Source organism: Engraulis encrasicolus, chromosome 5, assembly GCF_034702125.1.
Source record: "Engraulis encrasicolus isolate BLACKSEA-1 chromosome 5, IST_EnEncr_1.0, whole genome shotgun sequence".
NCBI lineage: Eukaryota > Metazoa > Chordata > Actinopteri > Clupeiformes > Engraulidae > Engraulis > Engraulis encrasicolus.
Window position 1 is genome coordinate 16,183,417 of NC_085861.1, and position 20,416 is coordinate 16,203,832.

The 20,416-nt window shown below is 42.5% G+C and overlaps 2 protein-coding genes across 2 annotated transcripts in view; both read left to right on the top strand.

The window, feature by feature from the left end:
* LOC134449022 (hatching enzyme 1.2-like) overlaps window positions 1-10,647 on the top strand; it is a 19,856-nt gene extending 9,209 nt beyond the window's left edge. Inside the window, exons 7-13 of the mRNA XM_063198761.1 lie at window positions 2,548-2,726; window positions 3,379-3,460; window positions 6,047-6,171; window positions 8,043-8,306; window positions 9,170-9,274; window positions 9,634-9,683; window positions 10,178-10,647. Coding sequence (XP_063054831.1) covers window positions 2,548-2,726; window positions 3,379-3,460; window positions 6,047-6,171; window positions 8,043-8,306; window positions 9,170-9,274; window positions 9,634-9,683; window positions 10,178-10,183 — 811 coding nt within the window. The 3' untranslated portion in view covers window positions 10,184-10,647. The remainder of the gene's footprint in view (window positions 1-2,547; window positions 2,727-3,378; window positions 3,461-6,046; window positions 6,172-8,042; window positions 8,307-9,169; window positions 9,275-9,633; window positions 9,684-10,177) is intronic.
* A 112-nt stretch (window positions 10,648-10,759) lies between these two features.
* Window positions 10,760-20,171, top strand: LOC134448325 (stonustoxin subunit alpha-like). The gene is made up of 5 exons (XM_063198008.1): window positions 10,760-11,037; window positions 14,012-14,101; window positions 17,647-17,837; window positions 18,454-19,906; window positions 20,100-20,171. Exons 2-5 carry the CDS (start codon window positions 14,014-14,016, stop codon window positions 20,114-20,116), a joined length of 1,749 nt encoding a protein of 582 aa, XP_063054078.1. The 5' UTR covers window positions 10,760-11,037; window positions 14,012-14,013; the 3' UTR covers window positions 20,117-20,171.
* Window positions 20,172-20,416: the final 245 nt, after the last annotated feature.

The window sequence follows — 20,416 nt, forward strand, 5'->3', positions numbered from 1 at the left end:
AGGTCCATATCACATGATGTTATATAGGTTTATACACAAAGACCCACAGGTCCATGTAACATGCCATTCAATATCATGGTCTTGAGGGTATTTTCACAACTAGTTCCCTTTAAGTGAACCAAACTCTGTCCAAAAATGAAACGTAAGCAAAAGGACTCTGTTTTTGTCATTGTGAGTGTATTACAAGAAGAACCGGCTGCACTTTCTCGTCCTGTTAGACTGTAATGGTGTGTCAATCCTCTTTTTGATCACACACGGCCCTCTAGAGCTCTATATAAGGGATTACACCAAGTCACAAATGTAACTTGTCAGGACTCAAAAGCAAACCGTACTGAGACCATGTCACCAAAGGTCTCAGTACGGTTCACTTCCAAGGGGGGGGGGGGGGGGGGGGCGTCTGGGTTGCCTGGTTTCCACCAGACCTGCTTGGCCTGCACCCCCACCCCAGCATCAGATTTCCCAGCTAGGGTCTGTCTGTCTGTATTTCGGCTTGTGCACACTGATTTCAAAAGCATTTCTAATCGCTTTCAAATCAAACAATTTTGCCTTCTCTTGCACGGTGGCAGCACACTGTGCAGTGTGCAGCAAACAGTCATTACATAGCTTACCTGTAGTAGCAGGTGGATTCAGCAATGGGTTTCATCAAGCAGTTCCAACAAAATAGACTTGAATCGAACTTGCCTGGTTAACACCAGACCTAATCACAAGTGAGTGTCTTTCAGATCGAAACGATTGTGTAGAACTAAAGGCAGTATGGGAGTTCCCAGGCTAGAATCGAACAGGTGAAGGTGGTGGATTGGAACAAATCCAATAAAACGCACCTGGTACAATGCTGATTTTTGAAATAACCGCATGCCATAAACAGGATCAAAATATGTTAACAAACAAAAATATCCCTTTAAAAAAAATATATAGATCTGCATGCATACTGTTTAATCAAGCCCCAAGATGTATATGCTGCCCCAGAAAGACAAAGCACAGTAACTACACAAGCATTGAAACTGAGAAAAAAATCCTTTAAAATGATGGTATTAGGTTGGATATTGTAGTCACTCCAAATTTGACATGGCAATATCCCTAAAATGGAACACATCTGTATCATAAGCAGGGTTTGAACCATTATTTTTTTCCAAACGTTCCGTTCCGAACAGAAACGGAATTATAATGTTTCCGGTTATAAGGTCCACCAATAAATTGACGTTCCCGAACCGGTTAGAACAAAAAAGTACTGTTCCCGGAACGGTTAATTTCGTTCCCGTCAGCTTATTACTCCCATAGGCCTAACTGACGTTAATTAACCAAGAAAGTCGGAAGTGCAAATGAGTCAGCCTACATTCCAAACTGTTTATTCAAGCAGATGAAAAGAATATCCTACAGAATTTTGTCATTCAGGGACGACCTAAGCGGAGAATAAACCTCAATGATGAAAATGCACGCTCCACGCTGACTTGGTCACGGGGAGCGCTATGACGGACATTGTGAGTTTGTGCATATTTGAAGCGGCCATGGATGCCCAATAACGTCGAACCGAGTTCGCTTTACACGCGCTTCTCTGCAATGTCTTACAATGATGCAATGGAAACTCTCCCCTTTTGTATGACAGTGGTTTCTCTTATTTAAGATGTGGAGTGGAGAATTTGTAGTCCACAGCTCTTTCTCCATTCAGTCAGAGAATGTCTGATGTCACACAGGACGTCAACCTCAGCCGTCATGGTAACGTGCGCAGGAAAATAATTACCTTTTTAGTTTTGTTTGAGGAAATACAGAGGAACCGAGGAACGGTATTAACCGGTATTAACCGGTATTAACCGGTTACCATTATTTTTAAATAAGTGTTCCCGTTCCAGAACATAAAAAATAATAATGTTTCCGGTTTCGTTTCTGTTCCCTGTAAAATACAAAAAGTTCCCGGTTTTCGTTTTCGTTCCTTGAACCGGTTCAAAGCCCTGATCATAAGGCTTGGTCACATGATTAAGGTTGTGTAATGAAGGCCATTTTCAGTATATGCTCAATTTTGCCGACATATGTAGTTACTGCACTTTGCCTTTGTTCGGCAGTATAATGTATTGGCAATAATCCAATGTACAATGGCATATATACAAGTACTAACTTGGATATACTGTACGTCATTGGTTATGTGTAATGGCTTGCAGGTGTAGCTCGTACATTGGGCAGGGGGGGCCAACAGCAGGCTTCTCTGTAGGGTACGGGGTGCACGTACCATCCAACACGAGCTGCTGCACACCCCTTAAAATGGATATGTTGAAAACCAGATATTTTCTGAAACACACCTGTTACAATGGTGTTTTTTTTCAATAACCACATGCCATTTAACGGGGATCAAAATATGAAAATGCACAAAATATCCCTTTTTAAAAATATCTGCATACATAGGCCTACATACTGTATACTTAAGCCTTAAACTGTCATGTAATGTATCTACAATAATCCACTGTACTGTACTGTATATATACTAGCTTGGATGATATTATGCGTGCGTCATTGGAAATGTCATTGGTTATGTGTACTCACTGTAATGCCTTGCAGGTGTAGCTCGTACATTGGGCGTCAGGGGGGCGAGCAGCAGGTGTCTTTGCAGCGTATGGGGTGCATGTACACGAGCACCATCCAACACGAGCTGCTGCACGCGCTCGGCTTCAACCACGAGCACCAGAGGAGCGACCGCGACAACCACGTCAGAGTTTATCTGGAGAACGTAGAGGATGGTGAGGACACACACACACACACACACACACACACACACACACACACACACACACACACACACACACACACACACACACACACACACACACACACACACGCGCAAGCACGCACACACACACACACACACACACACACACACACACACGCAAGCACGCACACACACACACACACACACACACACACACACACGCACGCACATACAACCACGTCAGAGTCTACCTGGAGACCGTAGAGGCTGGTGAGGAGTGAGGACCCACACACACGCGCATGCACGGATGCACACACACACACACACACACACACACACACACACACACACACACACACACACACACACACACACACACACACACATGTTAGAGTCTACCTAGAGAACGTACAGGATGGTGAGGAGACACACACACATGCATGCACATACACACACACACAACCACGTCAGAGTCTACCTGGAGAACGTAGAGGCTGCTGAAGAGTAAACACACGCACGCACGCGCACACACACACACACACACACACACACACACACACACACACACACACACACACACACACACACACACACACACACACACACACACACACACACACACACACACACACACACACAGTGTCTTTTATTTAATAACTTCATTTCTAATTTCTCTGTTTCAGGCAAGGAACGCAATTTCAACAAAGTAGCCACACTGAATCAGAACACAGCGTACGACTATAGCTCTGTGATGCATTACGACAGGTTAGTGATGTCACTCCGAATCGAAACTTCCCCTTGTCTCTTCCTCACCCAGTCCAACCGCATGCTCTTCATACTGTGTTCACCATAAATGTCCACACCTACTATGAATGAATGCTTCCTGGAAAAACCCAGTCTTGTTTACAAGTTGGAGGAATGATGTTTTTCAAGGAAACACATGTAGAGTTTAATTACTCGTGGTAACTGTGGGTTTCCTTGGAAAGGCTTAGTGTTGAATGTTGATCCAAACAAGTTGGTCTGTTGTCGTCAGACATACAGACGAGTACTTGAGTCAAATACAGTAAGCCAGTCCCCTAAATTAACAACCACTGATGACAAGTGTTTAACAATAGTTTTCATGAGTACCATGCAAAATTCATGGGAAGAAGGCTGGGAAATATATTAAATGGTAACTTCAGCCAATTTCGACATGCAGTTGTAATGCTCACATACCATGAACTTTTCAGTACCTGAGATTTTTTTTTTCTTCAGCCTTTTTCCGAGATCCTGGTTATTGTAATGGAGGCAGGTGTTTGTTTACATTTTTTTTTTAAACGGCTTGATGTATTCCAAATTTCGAAAAACATCCAAAAGGTTATGTGATATCTTTTGGGAATATATTTGTAGTAGGCCTACGTTAACATTGTCTTTTAATGTAAACAAAAGCTGCCCCCATTAGAATAGCTCATATCTCGGAAAGGGCTGAGTCAAAAAATGCAGCATCTCCGGGTACTGACAAGTCAAGGGTAGCGTGCGTGAGCAATACAACATGAAATTGGCAGGAGTGCTCCTTCAACTTTATTATAGGCTCAAGTCCCACAATTACAATACACACAATACGTAATGATATAACACAGCACATACACATACAGTGTGTAGGCCTACTGACTTGACTTGACTTGACTACTGTATACATATTGAAATAGGAAGCTAGTGAAGACACTCATACCAGTGTTGCCAGATCATGGCCATGTAACTTACCAAACAGAGCTACGACTAGGACATGGGAAGATAGACATGCAGACAGTCAGTGGTTTCTATCAAAATGAAACAAACAAATAACTTTTTTGCTGACGGCAATGCAGGGCTTTCACTTTCAGTGGATAGTGTTGCATGATGGTGGTGTCATCTGTTCATTTGAAAGTTTTGACTAGGTGGTGAGACCTCAGAGCACTGTGTTTTTATACGCTGGTTTGTGCCATTGTTGTGGTGTTAATTTTTAAAAAAAGATATTTTTGTCTTTTCTGATTTTATTAATGATAGACAATGAGAGAGTGACAGGACATGAGTGGGTAGAGAGATGGGGAAGGTTGGGCAAAGGACCCGGGACGGAATTTAAAGTGATACTGTCTCATTTTTGGAAATAAGCTTATTTTACACCTCCCGTTGAGTTAAATAATAGGGTTTTACCGTTCTCCCGTACTTTCAACCGTTCTCTGGGTATGGCAGTGAAAGTTTTACCTCCAAGCTAGCATTTAATATTGAGTCCTATGAGACCAATTAGCCGCCAGCTGGCTTATTTCCAAAAATGGGACAGTATCACTTTAACCCGGGTCTCCGTAGTGGCAGCCCAGTGCCCTACCATTAGAGCCACTGTAGGGCCGGTATTAAATAGTAAGAAAATGAAAACTATCACACATCAAACATCACACACCAATGTCTTTTTTCAGACTCTAGATACTACAATAGGTAAAACAAACAAAAAGAAATCACTATGCCACACACACCATGGTTTTATTAACCCAGTCAGATACAAGCTGTTACAGTACCTAAATGGCATTGATCAAGTTGTAATGCATTACTTAACACCCTGTCCTCTGGCATAGTGGTGTAGTACCATGGAATGGTGTGTGTTAAAGGGTTACACAAATGGATGTTCTGGGCGTCTGGCCTTCTTCGTAGCATTTTACTTTACCAGACATCATTAAAAATGGCTTGTAGGTGTGCTTTTTCACAGTGCACTAGGACAACCGCCTACGGTATGTGTGTGCCGCCCTGCCCTGTCTCTCTCTCCCACTACAGTAATTTCCTGTCTCCCTTCTTAGACTACTGTATCAATAAAGGGAGGAATGCCCGAAAAAAATAAAAAGAAAATGGCTTGACAAATGACTTGGTCTACAGACTGCCTGTCACAAAGCCAATGTGGGCCTGGCTTTTTATGTTGATTTTCAGCCATTTGAATTTGAAAGTTCATTTATTTAAGATAGGGACAGTATATATTACTTTGATGTAGCATACAGTATGTGTTAGATGTTAATGTTAGCATATCTAACATTAAAAATGTGAAATATAAAATTAAAAATAAGATTATAGCCATGAAGGATAATTTCCACCTTTAGGCCCTGCCTGGACAGGTTGATAATCCCTAAAAAAGCAAAAGGACTTGTAGTAGACAATATGTTAACAACAAGTTGCTTGTAAGACAACAAATTGCACAAATAGTTAAAATAAACACAAAGTTAAAAAAACACAAATTGTGTCATTTTGTAGAAAATTGTCGTGCTGAAGATGAGACTATACCACTGACATTAACGAAATCCCCTTGTATTGTTTTTTTTATATATATGTATATATTTTTTTTATTGGCAGGCTGGCTTTCTCAAAAGGCACCGCTCCAACCCTGGTGCCCATCCCTGACTCCAGCGTTTTGATTGGCCAAGCCCTGAGCATGAGCAGTGCAGACTTCACTCGAGTGAACAGGCTGTACCAGTGCAGTGAGTTCTATTCCTGTACACGGCAACGCAAAGGGGTGTGATGTGTGTATAGAGGCGCAACCAGGGCTGATATGGGATAAAAAAAAATGGCCCCGGGCATTTTTGGCCCCTAACATATTCACGGACCGCTTTCATATACTTGTTGAACCCACTGTCTATATTGTCGATGGTACAATAGGTCATCCCCTCTAAACTGTGGGCCAATCCCCATGAAAACAAGCAGCCTCGGCCCCTGAGGACTGTCGGTCCACCAGGAAAAGGCCCTGTATGCCAGATCACCAGGCCAGCCCTGGGCGCAACTACAAATACCAGAACTGGACAAACCCTCTGACTGGGACGCCGCCACGTTACATTGCACAGACATTATCTCAAGAAGATTTAGTCTATGAATGGGAACGTGAATCATACTGTATAATGCTTTCTAAAATGCCATGTCACCCCTTCGTGGTCATGGCCCAGACAATTATGTACCAAAATGCACCTATACTGTTTGTGTATTATTATTTATTTAGACCTAGATTGTAAAATGTGTTAATTTTCCACATTTTCCTAAATAGGAATGATTGACAGCAACTATGTAACCTGTCTTACCTGCCACATCACTATCAGCAGACATTCCTATTGCTGAACTAATTAGCATGCCTTAGGCCCAAACAATACTGCCCTACTAAGGCAAAGTGCAGTACCTACGCCAACATTGAAACTCAGAAAAAAAGCCTTCAATGACTTGGTATTGTGGATATTGTAGTTACTAGAAATACTGTATCTCTTAAACGGTACACATTTGGATCATGAAGCTTTATCACAAGATAAAGGAGGTGTAATGAAGACAATTTTCAGTCTAAACTCAATTTTGACAAAATATGTAGTGTAGTTACTGCACTTTGCCTTTGTAGGGCAGAATGGATTACTCTGAAACCGTAATCTATTACATACAGCTATAATACTGTGTGATGTTGCCTTTGTGGAAGTTTGGAAGTGGAAGTTTGGAGGTATGTCATGAAATACTCACGAGAGATGTTAAGGTGCAAAGGTGAATTCAGATATCTTCACTGAGATCATTTTAAAATCAATATTGTACGGTTAGAAAGAGCACAGTGTTGTTTTAACCTAGTGCTACCAGAGTTGTGTAAAGTAGAAACAGAAGCACTCTTACAGATTTAATTACAAAACTAGTGGTAGGTTATTATATAGGGTCAACTTTGTAATGTCATATTACTACTATTGTAATTACTAGCCTGAAAGGCCAGACCATTCATTTTTAATTACTTTGTAATTCACAAATGGTCTGATTACGCTTCTTTGGGGAGGGTTTAGTTGACTACCAGACGGCCGGCCAATAAATGAACGCACTTGGGCGCATAACAACATACACCAATCATTTCAAACCAGAGCTGAGCTCACTCCTCCCATCCAAGTGCTCCAGGGCATCGAGCATCCAGATCAAAAATAAATAACAAAGTAATTAATGTGGTCTGGTAAAACCAGGCTATGTACGTAATTACACATGTAAGAGTACTTCTACAGAGTGCTACATCAACACTCTGTCCCAGCACCAGTCCTGTTCTTCAGACTAACTTACATGTAAACTTAGAGCACAATGCATGACTGGCCTCAGACCACTTTAGGGTATATCAGAATAAGAGTAGATAGAGCGCTACTAGTATCCCTCAAAATCAACTGGTGCTCTTGGAGAGTGCAATGTTATACAAAAAAGGGACGAAAAAATCCTTGGTCCAGGCACTTCAGTGGATTAAAAAATTCAATATTTATGCAGCGGGCTAATTCACCCTGTACCAAGGATTTTTCGTCCCTTTTGTAGGTTATTTCAGACTCGGCCCTGGACCCTGACAATGAGTTCTGTGTTTCAGATGAGCTGTCAGTGAAGGTGTCTATCCAGTCCACCGCCATCGAGGGGGAGAGTGTGACGCTGCAGTGCACCTGGGCGACGGGAGCCGAGAAGAGCATCACCTGGAAGAAGGATGGAGTGGAGATCACCCAGGGCAACCGCATCACCGTAGCCGGGGGCCTGCTGGGTATCAGCTCCCTCCAGAGAGAGGACGCAGGGGACTACAGCTGCACAGTCGCCACCGACGACACGGCAGAGACCTCAAGGGCCATGCTAACGGTGCACTGTAAGAGTCAAAGACATCTAATTCAATCTAACCAAACCCACAGCAGGTGGACGTTGAGTTTTACAGTTTTTGTGCCTGAATCTCCTTTTTGTGCCTGAATCTCAGGTAAATCCCAACTTTTAAATACTTCCATGAGGCCTTTTGTCACAAAACTGTAAACAAAACTGCAACCGTCAAGTGCCACAACTGCATTTTGGTTAATCTGAAGGTCATGCAGACCCTCGCGGTGTTGGACTGGGGGAGAAATAGGGCCCAGGCACTTCTGGCTTACAGGGGCCCCTCATAATTAGTGTCACAGAGCTGACTCACTGGTGGGCCCTGCACCCTTGTGGTCCCCTATTTTCAAGAAATGTAACATTTTTTTTTGAACTAACCGAACTAGTTTTTTTTTACTTAACCCCTTAGCACAGCACTATGGCTCTCTGTAAGCAATGTTGTCATGATGTAGTTAAGCATTTTCAGCAAGTGAATAGTGTCGCCGGCGACCCCTGCTGCAGTAAGAGGCTACGCGTAGTCATGGGTAAACGGTTAGGGGGTCAGACTTGTAGCCCAAGGTTGCCGATTCGACTCCCGACACGCCAGGTTGTTGGGGGGAGTAATTAACCAGTGCTCTCCCCCATGCTCCTCCATGACTGAGGTACCTTGAGCATGGTAACGTCCCGCCACAGTGCGCCCTTGGGGCGCCATTGGGGGCTGCCCCCTTGCACGGGTGAGGCATAAATGCAATTTCATTGTGTGTGCAGTGAACACTTGTGTGCTGTGGAGTGACAATGACAATGGGAGTTTCCCAGTTGGGCTTTCACTTTGACTTTTCGCTTTCGCCTTCAGCATCTGATGCCTATGTGTTCCTTGTCTGTCCTCAGGGAAGTGTCTCACACTGGGCGGCTTGATCGGCATCGTTATCGCCTGTATCATTGTCCTGTGTGCACTCTGCATTGCCATTGTACTGCTGGTTAGAGAGAGAAAAGGTACTGTATATGTCCATGTGAAGAGTTCAGATGCAAAACCCCCTAAGTGCCTTTTCAGAAAATAATCTTAATTCATTTTTATTTAATGCAAAGCTATCAAAATTGCATATTTTTTATTTTATTTGTGTAATATAACTATTTATATATATTATGAAGTACGTGAATATAAACCAAACCAACAACGGGGTTTTCTAAAAATATAGAAGTGCAGGTCTTCAGAAATGGAGTTAGGGGGTTTTGCATCTGAACTCTTCATGTGTATACTCATTTTGCTATTTTAACTGTACTTTTCACATCGATGTGAAAAGATGTGATTGTGATGTGATTGTGATGATTGTCTTTGATTTTTTCTCCTTCAGCTCAACAAAAGAGAAATGCATCATATGGAATCGGAAACCCAAACTTTAAGGTGAGCACTCAACCTTATATTAGAGCTTGCAATAGAGTTGTCGGCAACACTTTACTTAAAGCCTATTCTATAGTGCATTATGAGCATATTAAATATGTATATATACATTTTATAATGGCTTATAACGTGCATCATAATTAGTCACAATGCATTATGGCTACACTCATAATGCTTCATGATGTATTTTATCAACTGTTATAACTATACATCTAGCTTATTATGCGTTATAAATACAAGGGAGTTATTTATTTATTTATTTATATTCATCATGAGGCATTATTAGCTATTATAATACATCATGAAGCATTATGAGAGTAGCCATAATGCATTGTGACTAATTATAATGCACATTATAAGTTGTTATAAATATGCTTATAATGCGCTATAGATATGGGCTTCATAGAAAGTGTTACCGAGTTGTCCATGATATTTCTATCTACGCGTATTTGGCCATAATGTCTCTCTCATGCCCCTGTGTTTGTTTCTTACTGTAGGCCTAGCAGATGAATATCTGGCCTTGTCTTAGGCTCATATGAAATGGAGATTATTCAGTGATCCACAATGGAGATCTGTGAACTGAAGAACAATGATATTTTCCTTTCATCTGAAGTCATCATCTCATTGTGAACTGTACTGAAGTATATATATTTGTTCTATTGAATGTGTTACTGCCATTGGATATTGAAGAATTTTAAAGTGTATGGGTTTGTGAATGTTTACATTATGGACATAAGACAGTGCCATTAACAAATAACACTTAAGTTTCATTAATGTTTTGATTTGTTTTGTGAAAAATGTTTATTTTTTAACTTAAGTAGGTACTGACAGAAAAGATCAAATATCCTAAATAAATAAATCTTAATATTTTGCTAGTCACACACATGGCTAGCTCTGTGAGTGATCTAGGTTAGCATTGGTACTGTGAATTTTTCCCAATGTGAATTTACGTATATTTAAATAAAATATTTCCAACTAATTGTTGAGTACATTTATTCTACATCAATTGTATTTGTACACAGATAAATGACCAGATAGTTTTTTTTAACTGTTTGTTTACTGTGCTATATGGTGGTTCTTGCTTACAGTGCTGTAATACACGGTGTCTTCATAACTATCTGTCAGCATTTTACTGTCAAGTATTTTTTTCTTCTTTCTGGTTTGTAGCGTGCTAGACAAAACATGCCCAGTAGACAGTTTCACTGCTGAGGCAATGAACACTGGCAAATGTGGCCAACGTTTTTCAACGTCTGATGTACACACAAGCATACCAGTGAGAACTCAGCAAAGTTAGTTCTTTTTGAAATACACTCACAAATCATTAGAAGGAAAACACAGTGCCGATACACAAGCTTAGGTGAGTCATTATGCCTATAATCATGAATGTCTTATTTATAAGTAATGACTTTATGTATTTTTTTATTTATTGTATCTTTATGGACTTTTGTGACTTTATTGATAGTACAATGTAGCAGAGAAGTGAAATAGAGAGATGACCGTGGAGAGAGATGAAATGACATACAGTGCATATAACAGGTCCTTATAGATGTCATTCCCATAATATAGGCCTACTCTATCTTTGCTTTAAAATCTAACCTTTTCTATTTGGGACTTGCTAAACTAAAGTGTGCATGTGCATTTACAATACTCAAAGAGATACAGATTATATGTATGTGAGAATAAAGTATACTGTGAGAAAATATAAGTGTGTATTGACGTTATACCAGTACAAAGATGTTGTTGACCAGCCAACAGATGGACCAGAAGAAAAGGTAGGTAAGAATAATAATAATAATAAAGGTTTTAGGGACTGTTCGTAATTTACCGGGGGGGGAGGGCTGGTGCGTAGGGGGGGGAGGGCCATGATGAAAAAAAATGAGGTGGAGGGGAGGGGAGGGCCATGGCAAAAAAAATCGGAGTTAGGGGGAGGGCCATGAAAAAAAACCGAATTTATTTTATTTTATTTTTATTTATTTTTTTAAACAATAATAAAACATGTTCTGAAACACATCGCTTTGCGATGCAAGGTCCCGGTGCATGCTATAGCACTGAAGCGTGTATCTGTAGTCAAAAAACTATCAGGTGCAGCTACTGTAGATTGCCCGCGCTGACTCTCTTTCACTGTAGGATTGCTAGTGCTACGGAGGAACATTGAGCATCATAGAAAATGCCCCATGAGCAAATATCAAACTAGCTGATGTGAACTATATGGGCTAAACAGTTTGGGAAGTTTTGACAACGAATTGGATGGGCATTTCCAGAGGAATTTTGGAGAGGTGTTGTAGTCAACTGGTGGTCACAGCCTCTGGTAAGCCATGATTTTATTTATTGGCACCGCTGTGTGCTTACATTTGTGTTCAAAGAACTTCAAAGACCCCAACCAGACCGGAAAGAACTACCTAGGCCTAGACATTTGGCCTAGACGTACTTTGGTAGAACGGTGCAGTGACGCGAGTTTGTTTTGTTTAGCTTGTGGTGTCAAGGTAGTAATAAAAATGGTATTAACGGTGATGTGTTGGCCATGCATCATAAGGTCTTGAAACCATTGGAGGAGCTAACTTGTTGTGAAGAGAAGTCTCATCACTTTGGTGAACAAAAACGGACCAACTAAGCAAGGAATTATGTACATTTAAAGCGTGACGGGAGAAGGGAATGTCACCAAAGTTGTGCATCGTGTCAGGTAAGAAGTGACTTTTGTTTCTTGCTGTGGAGATTGGATTCGTAGAAGCGTGTATTGGTATGCTAGGTCTTGCCTGTTGCTGGTGAAGTAGTCTAGCTTAGCCTCGGAGTTGGCTATGGGGTGAATCTGAAGGAGAGCACAGCCGATGGTGTGTCTGGCTTGTCTATCATCACAGTTGTCAAAGTTGAATTGCCGCGGTGTGTAATGGCTGTGCTATTGTTGGATGTTTTGGAATGTTGTACTGGTTCTGTTTTGGCAATTTGTTCCTTTTGCCTCTTGCTGCTGATTTGACCACCATAGCACCGCCACCACCTATTAATGCGTCTTAATGGCCTACGTTAAATGCAAACTAAAGGTGGCTTTCTCACTCTCCCTGTATCAATAGCCAGCAATGGCTCGAGCTGCTTTGGCGCTTAGCCTACTTCTTGCTCCGATCACATCCCGAACTCTTTGGCCGTCAGAGTGTAATTACATTCGGGAAGGTAGAGCTATGCCTGTGTGTGTGCGTGCGTGCTTTTATGCGCGGTCTGGGAGACCGAGATGCACCTGATCCACAGTCGCAATTGCAAGAAAATCTAAATTAGCCTATTTGAAAGCCCGGTCACCTCTCACGAGTGCATCGCATAGCCTAGTCAAAGCATTTCTTCTAATTTCACACATTGCACACTGGCCATGCTGAAGAGACAAACTGTCAAGGCAGCGCGATTTGCTCTTGAGCCCTCACCTCCACATCAGGTGCGCGTTTCACTTCCGCAAGAAGAACATTAATAGTGTCAAAGTGAGATGTTAAAGAAAAAAAAGTTAAATCTAGCCATCCTTGTTTAGGCTACATAAAACATGAGGAAGTTATTCAGATGTGATTCGCCATTCCTCACCCTAAAATTGATTAGAACGCAGGAAATAGCATCTAAAAAACAGTTTTTTTTTCACAGCACCCCCTGGTCAAAACCAGTTCCTGCGTCCCTGGCTTCGCTACTGTGCTGAACATGTAAAACGTACCTTGTGAAAGGCGCTGCTTGTCGAGCAGGGAAATATTGAAGCTACGGTGGGGAAACTCTCTCCACTTTGTAGTTTACAGTAGTAACAACTCGGACATTGGTATTGAAATGGAAGTTTTTATTATTATTATTATTATTATTATTATTATTATTTTCACTTAACACGTAAAAAAAAATAGTGAAGGCAATCTTGGTGACAGTGGAGTTAAAAGGCATCCCATGCAGCCGCAGAGGTAGATTCTCGCGGCTTCTCCACTGATATCGATAGCACATAATAGTGCAGACAACCGCCCTTGATGTAGGCTACTCTGACTGTTCTCATGATGGTTGTTCATCTACCAATTTGAAATATATATATTTTTTATCTGTAGGGGGAGGGCCATGGGAAAACAAAATTGAAGTGGGGGGAGGGCCATGGGGAAAAAAATTGAGGTGGAGGGGGGGGCCATGATTTTTTTTTTTGACCGGACTTCCAGCGCACCAGCCCTCCCCCCCCGGTAAATAACGTACAGTCCCTTAGATGTACAGCATTACAGACAAATATGACTACACAAAACTACACAACTGAAATGAACTGTGAACAGTACAATGTAGACTACAGTTATCGAGAAAGTTGTAATTATGATTATTAAGTTGTGCGTTTGCTTTTGCAGACATGTACTCAGATTTCATGATTGCCGCCCTCGGCAGGCCTCTACATCCTGGGATGCTCTATAACGCCCGCAATGACACCATGATTCCAGGTGCAGTTTTTACATTTGTTTATGGTGCCCTACAGAGGCAAAGTGCAGTAACTACTACACCAACAGTGAAACTGAGAAAAATGCCGTGAGTGACTCTCCTTTCCTGCACTTGGGAAATTTGTATCCGTAACTTTTGGATTCGTAACTTTTGGATTCGTAACTTTTGGATTCGTAACTTTTCATCTCGTAACTTTTCAATTCGTATTCTGACAATTTCATAACACAGACCAGTAAAACACACGCGGAAACATTTATTTTATGCTCAAAGACGCACAGATTTCACAAATATGCACGGACACACACACATATTTTAGTCCACTTCCTTACTCCATAACTTCCTTACTCCATATTAGTTACCAAAAAAAGGAGGTGTAACGAAGACCATTTTCAGTCTCAACTCAATTTTGACAAAGATTGCACTTTGCCTATGTATGGCACAGTAACGTGCGGTCAGCTTTATGGCTGGTGAGGCAGTGACTTATCAATATTTGCCAAATACCTATAAGTTTCATATGTCGCTTTCTGAACATAAGGTAGGCCTACATATTAAAACATACTGCATTTAGAGAAAATGCCATTAGAGATATCTCTCTCTCACACACACACACACACACACACACACACACACACACACACACACACACAGGATTCAGTGGTCCAGACTCGGCGTTGGCGCAGGGGGCGTGGGTAAACAACGGTGGGACAGTGCCATTTAACAAGTTTGAGTCAAGTTCACAATATAACTGGCGGCAGAGTCACGTTTAGTTCTACCTAGGCTACCTACTGCACAGGCTGCGCTACTAGGCCTGCTAGGCCTACTCCTCCTCCCTACACCAATATGTCTGTTAGAAAGGTGGACACCACATTCAGATCAGACGCGATATGTGTCCAGGATTATACTGTATTTTTATAGGCCGTCAAGATACAAGGCCATTCTCAGTGTTTTCTGGTCTTTGAAAGAGGGGACGCTGATAACCCCAAGCCACACGAGCATTTTGGACAAAAATGCTCTTATGGTGAATTTTGAGGTCTGCTTATCAGCGTTCCTTTCACTCCACCACTCGAAAATAGGCCTACAGATCCGATGCTTGCGTTGTAATAGGCTACCGCTTACACAGCAACAATTCACATTATGCATTCAACAACAGAATATCACCCCACCGGGATGATCCTTCTGGTAGCCTGTGAAATAGATAATGAAGCCAGACGTGGCTGTGATCATGGACAGCTACCACCTCCGGTAGAAAAGACTTGAGTAGACAGAAAATAGGCACGACATGGTGCGTCATTTGAGGACACTCCTCCTGAGAACCGTCAACTATCCCACTCATCCACATACCACTGCGGACCCAAACTCAACCTAAATACTATAGGCTAAACAATAGACAATGACGCTGAAATATTCCACAGTCGTTCATCTCGAGGATGGACATTTCAAAGAATGTCAGACGAGCCGAACCTCAAAGCGTGTATTATACAACGTTTGATTATTATCATTTTAAACTTCCTCGTTAGGATAGCAAGCAACGTTATCACTTGGGCATACTGGGACTGGCAAAGTGAACACACAGCTGCAAACCAAACCAAAATCCAGGAACCCACAACCCCTAGTTCGTTCTGTTGCCAACATCACTCGTGATGAATTATTCTTTGAGACATGTAGCCATTGCTATGTCATTCAAAACATTCTCACTAGTTGCAGGTTAAGATTACGCCTGAAATGCATATGTGAAACATAGCTACTGTAAAACCAATGCAACCGAACTATTTTTCAAACAACTCTTCCTTCATCTTGACAAAATCAAATAAAACTTAGACCCAAGTCAACGCCACGGCGGGCAAATGTAATAATCAAATTTCCTTACCTTGAAATGCTGTCTTGATTACAGGGCTTCTCGCAATAATATTCTCACGGTTTGACATATCCAACCCAGCTAGCAAACTGCTAACGTTGTTTTGCTTGTTGCCCCCCACTCCACATAGCCAGTCTTTTCGGTTGTACCACTCACTGTGAAATAATCAAATAATATTCTGTCCAATCTCCTGAAACAATTTCCTCAGCTCTGGTGTCGGTCGTCCATTCTTTATCACGTCTTGTTTCCCTTGGAAATCCAACTTTGAGAATGATCTTAGTTTCGTTATGAAATCCACTTCGATGGTAGCAGTCAACGTGAACAACTGACTGTATTGAACTTCATATAGTGGCGCTATGACGTCACTGACAAAGCTAGACCAATCTAAACTCTCTCTGGCTAGACTCAACGGCAGAATGAGGGTGAGGCCAATGTGTTGCTCGCCGCACTACTCTATTTTTCAATGGGGTTATGCCAAAGCGCTCAGAGTAAAGAAATTATAATCACACGTAGAAAATAGTGAAAACAAATATCAGGAAAATGTGGGCACACCATACATATTTCTGTTAAGTGTATAAAAACGTTTAATACAATATTACGAATTGCATACACAGAACGAGCAAAATGGCGCATGCGCTGAAGCTTGTTACTGAGGGATTGCGCAATCTGCGGTGAGGCCAACTCGGGAGTTGCCCCAAATTCAGTGTATTCGGAGCAGGAGGTGGGAAAATAGTGCGGTTTTGGCCACAAAGATGATTGAAAATGATTGAAACTGTTTAAATACTGCACAAATGGTAGTTATGGTAAATATGCTCGAAAACAGTAGTTATTATTGTTACTATTATTCACATTTACTGCATCTCATCATTCTCATGAAGTCTAGAAGAGACAGGTGAGGCACAGCCTCCCCTGCCGTATTGGAGTGCACGTGCCTGGTATGGCAGTATAGCCAACTATTATGTATCTGTTTGCATAGCAAAAAGTGTTGCATGTGAAACCTACAGCCTATAGTAAAACTACAGCCTATAGTAATTATTATCTTTTAAAAACTTCCACCTAAATAATGTACTGCTATGGCCCCATATGGATTTTCTTATTATATTGTTATTATCATTTGAATTTCTCTGCGGTACTACTAAAACATAGTAAACTGACAAGGTGTCCATGCTTGGTGAATCTTCAAACAAAATATAGCCTAAGCCTACAATAACTTGACCTGTTCAGTTTTTCAGTTCTTTCTCAAAAATGGAACGATATCAAAGTAATTATGTAACTATGGCAACTCTAGTAGTAAAAAGACAAGTTCCTTGAATAGTCTTCATTTTTTACATTGTTGCTGATGTCCTCTCCTCAGCTGTTACCCTAGTTGCCATAGAGTTGAAATTACACTTGACAGAAGAATTTTACCCTGACCTTCGATTCTATGGAAGACTTATTTGACTCTCCAAAGTGTTGTCAATGCTCTATCTGGATTATTCTATATTTTTTTAAAACTGTGTGACACTCTTGGCCCAGCCGTGGCTTAGTCGGCTGGGCACTAGACTGCTATTTCCTGACCCTCCCCCGTCTCTCTCCCACTCATTTCCTGTCCCACTCTTCACTGTCCTGTCTAATAAAATGTTGCCCCCCCCCCAAAAAAAACCCCCAAACAAAACAAAAACAAACATACAAACTCTGTGGCACTCTTAACAGGGTTGAAGTTATGGGACGACGCTGACATGCAGAAGGTTATGAAGGTCAAAGGTCAACAGAACACCAGCTTCAACGTCACAGCCTCTGACTCCTTCTCCAAGAAGTCCAAGCTGCTGGACGTGCAGGCTAAGTTGCAAGCTAGCTTCTTAAGTGGCATGATATCAGTGGAGGGAAGCGCTAAGTACTTAAAGGTGCAGTGTGTAATATTTTTAGCTTGACCCAAAAATCTAATTCTAAGTCTTCATTATGACACGGAACATTGCACTTTTCATACATGAAAATTGGGGGGTCTGCTCCATGTCCGCCATTTAGCTGCAAAACTTGCTGTACTTTGGTCATGCTAGTAAATATTAATTTTATTATTTAGTAAATATTCATGGAAAGATCAAATTTGGCAACAGGCAGCACAGTTTCAAAAAGCAGCATAGTTGCAATACTTACTCTGGCCACCATCCTACAGTGCTAGCCTAGAAATCTAGACGCCCCTAGAGGCCGCAAATTTAGGTTTCAGCTGTAGGGGTTTAGCTCGCTAGGCTAACACAGTGCACCTTTAAAGTCCTTTAAAGCCTGTCAGTTCCAACTGAGTATGTAAGCTTGTGGCCAGAGCAGGCATTGCAATTATGCTGCTCATTACAACTATGCTTCTCATTCCTGAATTAGATCACAAATAAGTTTGCAGCCAAAATGCAAAATGGCAGACATGGAGAATATCCACCTTGTGTATAAAAAGTGAACATTTCCCAGTCATAATAAATGCTTATATATATTTATAAACTACTAAAAATATGACATACTCTACCTCTAAAGGACAGGACCGAGTCGATGCATCAGTGCAGGGTGACCCTGCAGTACAAGGAGACGACGGTGTTCAAGGAGTTGATGACGCTAGAGATGGAGATCAAGCACCCTGAGATCTTTGACAAGAACGAGGCCACGCACGTGGTCACGGCGGTGCTGTACGGCGCGGAGGCCTACATAGTGTTCGACCAGATGGCGTCCGACCTTCAGAAGAAGCAAGAGATCTATGGCGAGCTTGAATTGTCGGTGAAAAAAATCCCGCAGCTTGAGATATCGGGCAAGGGGCGGGTGGTCATCAACGACAATGAGCGGAAAAAAGTGAAGCAGTACAAGTGCACCTTCCACGGAGACTTTAAGCTGAAACAAAACCCCTCGTCCTACGAGGAGGCTGCAGTCGTGTACAAGTCCCTACCGACCATGCTGGGCCAAAAGGGCGAGGCTGCCATACCGCTGAAGGTCTGGCTCTACCCCTTGAAGAGCATCAACCCCAAGGCCGCGGAACTGGTGCGGGACATCAACGCAACCTTGGTGACGGCGTTTGAGTGCATCATGGAGGACCTTCAACAGGCCAAGATCAGGGTCCTCGACCTCATCAAGACGAGCAAGGTCATCCCGTTGGCTGAGATCACGGGGAAGCTGACGGCCTTTCAGATGAAGCTGGCGGGCTACACGGTGGTGCTGAAGAGGAAAGTCCTGGAGGTGCTTCCGGAGATCCGCGGGGGCACGGTGCCCGAGACGGCCTTTGAGGACATCCTCCACTTCCACCACCACTCGTCCTTCACCAGGCGGTGGATGACCCAGTGGCTGGACGAGAAGGAGACGGAGATGGGCATCGTGACGTCCTACGTACAGCTCATGAGGGGCATCCCGGTCGTGCCCCCGGGTCCCAGGCTGCACAAGGTCCTCTATCACCCGAGGCTCGACGTCGTCGCCATGTTCAGCTTCACCTCGCTCACCTACGCCGAGCCCTACCTGGCCAACCTCGAGGAGTGCCTCGCCTGCGAGGATTTCCGCAAGATGGCCGACGTCAAAGTGGCGACGCAAAAGTCGTTTGTGAGGAACACGGTGCCGTGGTATGAGCACCCGGAGACCATTCCGGCCATGCGGGCCTGTCTGACCCACTTCTTCATCGTGAAGGGCCGCTGCGACAAGAACTCCCTGCACACGGCGTTGATCAGCTTTGTGTCCGACACGGCGTACTTGGGATCGTCCATTCGCGTGTACAGGAACGGGGCGTGCATAAATCCACATTACAAACCTCCGAACGCGAAGTCACAGTCGGGGAGAAGCATCTTCGATGAGGGAGGACCAAATGCGAACAGAGACCATAACCCTGATGAGGAGGACCAGTTTAGACCGGATGCTGTTGATGATCATCATGCTGAATTATACCTGGATACTCCCAACGCAGTTGAGGAAAAGCCATTAAACACGTATACTACAGATGATGAAGACAAAAAAGGTAACACGCATTCTCCATTTTACCAATCAATTCATTAATTCAACTGTTAATTATTTGCTTGATTATGTTATTTGTTATACACATGTACTGAGGGGAGAGGGGTGAACTTTGGATTTTTGTATTATTCTGTGGTTTCAGTCTTTTTTGCCATGCTAAGCAGTATTGTTTGTGTATATTTTTATGCCTCTTCCAGAATTCTGGTGTCCATAGAGGAGTCAACTTGAAAAAACTCCCGCACACTGACCATTTTGCTGTTTTTGCTTTAATGAACGACGTGAAGGTCTTGTACCGAAACGTCATTCATTAAAGCAAAAACAGCTAAATGGTCAGTGTGCAGGAGTTTTTTCAAGTTGTCTGCTGAGTGACCCATGGGCCATCTCCGACGCACCTGCCAGCTGAGGTGTGCGAAAAAAAATCCAAGTTGTCCATAGAGGAGTGGAAGTGGCCTCACTGACTAGATTAAAGAATGAAAAGGTGAAACCAACCAAGGATATCAAATTAGCAATGGGA

Bases quoted from the DNA above. Each gene is read 5' to 3' on its own strand.
- LOC134448325 (XM_063198008.1), top strand. From the start codon at position 14,014: ATGTACTCAGATTTCATGATTGCCGCCCTCGGCAGGCCTCTACATCCT. The intron at 14,102-17,646 runs GTGCAGTTTTTA...CACTCTTAACAG, and splicing joins CAATGACACCATGATTCCAG to GGTTGAAGTTATGGGACGAC. The intron at 17,838-18,453 runs GTGCAGTGTGTA...CTACCTCTAAAG, and splicing joins GAAGCGCTAAGTACTTAAAG to GACAGGACCGAGTCGATGCA.